Below are 6,000 nucleotides of genomic sequence, written 5' to 3' on the forward strand. Positions count from 1 at the left end.
CCCAGAGGAAATAATGGGACCCCAAAAAAATTACATTAAAAGAACTCTCAGAGATATTTTACAACACTGAAAGCACAAACGGTATATGCTGGAAGCTGATCCAAACTAAGAAAGGAGTATGGCAATCCATCAGGGCACAGGAAAAATGCTTGTTCCATATCATAAGTTATAGGATAGGAAGGAGAGAGCAGACTGTTCAAACTACTCTTAATACATTTTACAAAGAAACAGAACAGTTTAGGGGCACCTGGGTGGCTCAGTCAGTTAAGGATCTGACTTTGGCTTAGGTCATTTTCTCGCGGTCTGTGAGTTTGAGCCCCACATCGGGCTCCGTACTGACAGCTCAGAGTCTGGAGCCTGCTTCAGATTCTGTGACTCCCTCTCTCTCTGCTTTGTCTCTTTCTCTCTCTCAAAAATAAACATTTAAAAATTAAAAAAAAGTTTAATTCTCAATGTTTCTAATGTTTTAAATTATAATATGCTAAATAAATATTACTTTTACGATCATTTGTTATTTCCCTATACATTTATAATTGAATAATAAGAGAGTTTTTAATATTTTGACCAAAAATGTTTAAAGGTCAGGAAGCCATTGTAATTTTTCCCATGTGGCTAATGGTGTGGCCACCTTAAAAAATGGTGTGGCTAACCTTAAAAAAAAATCTCCTTTTTACTGTTGGTAGAAGCTGACTGAGACAGCTTATGGGTGACCAGCTCCTACAACCTAAGGGAATTGAAAGACATGATTACATTTCTATATTCAGAAGCAACCACCATATCTTGGGAGTCCTCAGAGTGTGCTGGTTCTTCCAACTCCAAGCCACCTTCTCTGCCCATCCCTCCACAACCCATCTAGGTCCTCCGGTGGGAAGGGTGGCATCTCTTACAAAAAGGAGGGCTAGTCCCACATGAGAACCCATCACAAATAGCAATGGCAAGTAACGGGGCTATCTTTGTGGGAAGGTTGGCACAGGACTATTAACCAATGAACAGATCAATCATAACTCACATTCTTGCCTTTTGCAGAGGAGAAAAGGTGTATTCTTTATTACTTATTTGTCCTTCAGTGTGAAACGTTCATTTAAAGACAATAGATATTTTTCTTTAAAACTATGGTCTTGGTCTTCCCTTTCTCACTTCTGGCTGATATACAGCTTACAACACCCTTCCAGAATAAAACAAAATTCGCTTCAGAACATGCCTTGTTCACAGTGGACACATGCTTTGCTTTTCTGGGTCTTTTCTAGCACATCTATGCTTGTACTTCCCATGCCTGTGGTTCTTTATTTTATATTGAGCTGCTGGAATATACAGACCTCTTTTATAGTGAGGAAGTTCCCTCCTGATCCTTTTTCCTCTTTCCTTTCCTTATCCGTTTCCCTTATCTGATCTTTAAAGTAGAAAAAGAAGATTTTTAAAAATCCTAATTCCCACTTAGAGTATTTAGGGTACTTTTACTTAAGAGAGGGAATCCCATACATGTCACACCACTTGTTCTGGTACCTGGTGGTGAGGAAACATGTTGTCTGTTGGAAACAATGGCAGACTGCCAACTATCTGTGGAAAGGATCTTCAAAGGCTGCACAGAATAGAAATGTTGCTGGAGCACAAAGAGCTGCAGGTTTTAATGATACCATTGATAACAGTATTTAGGACCACCTTCCATGTAACTGAGGAAAAAAAGGCACAGAGTAAAATAAGTTTAAAAAAAAAAAAAACCCCTTTGGGGCACCTGGGTGGCTCAGTTAGATAAGCATCTGACTTTGGCTCAGGTCATGGATCTCATGGTTCATAGGTACAAGCCCCGCGTTGGGCTCTGTGCTGACAGCTCAAAGCCTAGATCCTGCTTCGGATTCCGTGTCCCCCACTCTCTTTTCCTCTCTCCTGCTTGTGCTCTCTCTCTCTCTCTCTCAAAAATAAATTAAAAACATTAAAAAAATTACCCTTAGTTGGTAAAACAAGATGATGCATGGAAGTGCTGAACCACTATACTGTACATCTGAAACGAACACATCATTGTACGTTAACTAACTGGAATTAAGATAAAAACAAGCTTTAAAACTTTNCCTCTCCTGCTTGTGTTCTCTCTCTCTCTCTCTCTCAAAAATAAATTAAAAACATTAAAAAAATTACCCTTAGTTGGTAAAACAAGATGATGCATGGAAGTGCTGAACCACTATACTGTACATCTGAAACGAACACATCATTGTACGTTAACTAACTGGAATTAAGATAAAAACAAGCTTTAAAACTTTTTAAAAATACTCTTAGTATCAATCTCCACTTTTAGGTATATGAATTATAAACATTTTTATCACCTATCATCAGTTGATTGTGGCCATAAACAAACCATAAGAGACACAACTCACGCACAGTCAAAACTTAAAACTCCATGTAATGCCATCAGTACCTTATGTTCATATTAATACAAGTATATAATCCGGATTTCTACAACAAACCCTGCTGTCACTTTTCATTCTCCAGCATTTCTTCCCCCAAATTCCTTCCATTACAACAGATATTTGCTGCATCCACTGACCTACAACTGTCTGGACATAAAGCCCCTGTAAACTGGAAAGAAATCCATTCCTCAAATAGCCCATAGTGAGCTATCTGATGAGAATGGATCTCAGCCTGTGAACATGGGGCTGCTTGGTCCATCGATGATTCCCAGATGGCTACACTCTTTGAGGACACTGGGGAAAAGTCAAAATCCAGGCTGAAGCACTCAGAGAGCCTGTTTAATAGGCAGATTACTTTCCAGGGCTTGGCCCAAACAATTCTCCCAGTGGGCAGTCCCTGTTGCAGTGTCCCTGTGGATTCTGGACAGTCACAGTCCAAGCTGGCTGAGAGTACATGAGAAGCAGAGCTACAGAGTTTGGCTCATTCTACACCAGCAGCAAGCTACTTTATCTTTTTCTCAACACATTTTTGTTTTGTAAAGAGTTAACAGATACCTAAGAATTTACTAGGTAGAGACACTATAAACTTATGAGCTTAGCACTTACAGAATTACATTTTCTTAATGACTTGGTGGCTACAATAAACTTCACACTCAACAATTTGGTAATGCATTAGCCAATAATCAGCATTCAGTTGTGAGTGTATAAAGGAATTAGTACAACTTAAACCCAAATAAGAGCATTTTAGGAAAAAAACTTATCACAAAATGTACCACAGTATAGTTCTAAGAACTAGTTAAAAATCAGGGCTAACACAAAAACTGTTTAGTTTTGGGAAGGAATTTTAGAAGACATGACCTCCACTTGATAAAATTAATTCACTTAGATCTTTTTAATGTTTTATTTATTTCTGAGAGAGAGAGAGAGAGAGAGAGAGAGACAGTGTGAGCAGGGGAGGGTCAGAGAGAGAGAGAGGGAGATACAGAATCTGAAGCAGGCTACAGGCTCTGAGCCAGCTGTCAGCACAGAGCCCGACGCGGGGCTCGAACCCATGAACCATGAGATCATGATCTGAGCCAAAGTCGGACGCCCAACCGACTGAGCTACCCAGGCGCCTCAAAATTAATTCACTTAGTAGTAATAACACAAAACCTGTATGGTATGAAACTTTGAGTCAAGAGCTAAAGAAAACATAAGGCAAGCTGGTCTGGGGAGCAGGTGGAGTGGTTCTCCATACCCTATTTGGAAAACTTATGGAATTTGGTACTTTGGTAACAATTCAAAGCCTTGTCAATATTTTCAATATTACCCAAAGATTTTACTTTCTAACCCAGATTTGTCTGCTGTGCTTATCCTGAACCTCTGTCCTGAACCACTAGTTTCAAAGTGGTTTAAGGCCAACAGAATAAACGAATTTTAAGTGTTATGTTCTCTTAGGTTGAAAGTAGCAAAGACACATTTTTAGTACAATGTCAATGTTTCAAAATATTATTTTAGTTCTGAAAGATCTTGAAATAAAACTTTCATCATTGTGGAATGTCCCTGTATTTAACATGAATTAAAACAAACAAAAAACCCCTGGTTTCACTCCCCTGTCCCTGACTGAATCTTACAGAGGAGCACGAGTGCCTGCAAGTATAAGGGTGTGCACGTGTGTGCACGTGTGCATGTATGTGTGCGCGCACACACACACACACACACACACACATACGCATACACAGGCACAGGCACTTCACTTTTCCCCCTAATTCTGACCTTTCAGATTTCTATGTGTATTAATATCTGCCTACCTGGCTAGCAGACTTTTTCACAGTGTGCCCTTCAAGATTAAAATAATATATATCAGCACAGTTCGAAAATAATGACAACTCTATGGAGTGGTGCAGAGAGAAAGCAAGGAACTGAGGGTGAGACACAGACAGACAGACAGACCTGTTCAAGAAAATCACTTGCAACCAGGGTCTGAGGCTACGCAGCTAATCAGGCAGGTATTCAGCTCTTCACTTCGGCAGACTTGCTTAGCATTGAAATCGGCTGTCTGCCCAGGAGGATGAGGTAATGTCTAGGTTTAATGCCAAAATCTCTCTAACTGGCAGGACACATCGGGTAAATATTTCTACTGCAGGAGACCACATTCATTTGATGCTGCTGCCAGTTTTATTATTGTTATTATGCTCATTAATATTAATACTCAGCCATCATACCTGTTTAAGTTAGAAAATCAGGGTTTTTGCTGAAATCACATTAGTAGGTATAGGAGGAAAAAAAAGCAAGCGCCTCCCTCCCAACTCTGCTCCCCATCCCATCTTCCCCTAACAATGATGGCCACAGCACTGACCTTCAATCCCTTTCACACACTCTGAGCTGCACAAACTCTCTCTCTCAGTGGCTGTAAATCTGGAAGCATACTCAGTTTTCCCCCATTTCATCCTGTCAGGGAGAAGGGTGAGGGGTGGTAGGTAGGTGGGGCTTGAAACCCACTTCAAGCTACCTGAATAGTTGTAATATTTGGAAATGTAGTAGATTGCCAATGGTTTCTTCTTTCTTATTAAAAAATCCAAATGTGCTTTGATGACCTGCTTATGGTCTCACAAATTATGGGCACTGTGGTGCTGATACTGAATGTGTCCCATGACTCGTTCCCTTGATGATCTGTCTCTATGGTTACTGTCAACAGTACACATTTATGTCACAGCATATGATCTTACAGAAGCATTTACTGAAATGCTCAGGGCTTCTTTAAATTTTCCCTCTTGTTACTGGATGAGGCCTCTGATGCCAGCCTTGATTTAGTTAAAAGGATAGGACTTTTGTTCTGTTAGTCAGCAACTGAATGTCAAACTTCACATGGGTTCATGAAGAACCACCTACAAGGGATGGTCAAACTTTCACCAATCTTATCTCCTCTCAAAGAGTTGAAAATAATGCTTTCCTCTCCCAGGCATTATTCCCAGAAGGGGCAATAAAGCATGTTGCCAAGGCAAAGTCTTCCTGCAAAAGGCACCATAAAGGCAGCATTTGTGTGAATTTAAAAAACAGCATCTGAAACCCAACATCATCCTGCAAGGAGAGAGACAGAGAGAGAGAGAGAGAGAGACAGAGACAGAGACAGACAGAGACAGACAGAGAAGATGCACCTCAGCACTCTGACATCACTTACATCATCTCACAGGGAAGGAGGAGCTCTGAAGAATGGAATCAGGAGACAACGCCTCAAATGTACCAAAGATGAGAAAATAAACAGAAGGATGCTATTCCTGTGCTTGGGTTAGGGCCAACCCAACCCAGTTAACTGCTAACATCTACACACAGTGACTCCATGAGCTTAGTTGAATATGGTGTTTTTTTTGTTTGTTTTGTTTTGTTTTTAAAGATCAAACAACCCAGAGCACCTGGGTGGCTCAGTCAGTTTCAGCTCAAGTCATGATCTCCTGGTTCATGAGCTGGAGCCCTGCATCAGGCTCTGCATTATCAGTGCAGAACCTGTTTGGGGTTCTCTCTCTCTCCCTCTCTCTGCCCCTCCTCTGCTTGTGCTCTCTCGCTCTCTCTCTCAAAATAAATAAACTTATATAAAAAAAGATCAGACAACTCTCTATAA

General features: G+C 40.5%; 1 protein-coding gene across 13 annotated transcripts in view; it reads right to left on the reverse strand.

The window, feature by feature from the left end:
* LDLRAD4 (low density lipoprotein receptor class A domain containing 4) overlaps positions 1-6,000 on the reverse strand; it is a 433,421-nt gene that overhangs the window by 129,774 nt on the left and 297,647 nt on the right. The window contains exon 1 of one of the 13 annotated variants that reach the window (XM_077778128.1): positions 4,894-4,990. The exons of 10 other annotated variants lie outside the window; for them this stretch is intronic. Coding sequence is in view for 1 of the 3 variants with exons in the window: in XM_077778117.1 (XP_077634243.1) it covers positions 4,741-4,831 (91 nt within the window). In the remaining 2 variants the exon portion in view is untranslated. Of the gene's footprint in view, positions 1-1,503; positions 1,602-4,740; positions 4,864-4,893; positions 4,991-6,000 lie in introns of those variants that run through there. 2 more of the 13 variants (XM_077778117.1, XM_077778127.1) reach the window with 2 other exon arrangements.

The sequence above is a fragment of the Crocuta crocuta genome, unplaced genomic scaffold (genome assembly GCF_008692635.1).
Source record: "Crocuta crocuta isolate KB4526 unplaced genomic scaffold, BGI_CrCroc_1.0 scaffold26, whole genome shotgun sequence".
Classification (NCBI taxonomy): Eukaryota; Metazoa; Chordata; class Mammalia; order Carnivora; family Hyaenidae; genus Crocuta; species Crocuta crocuta.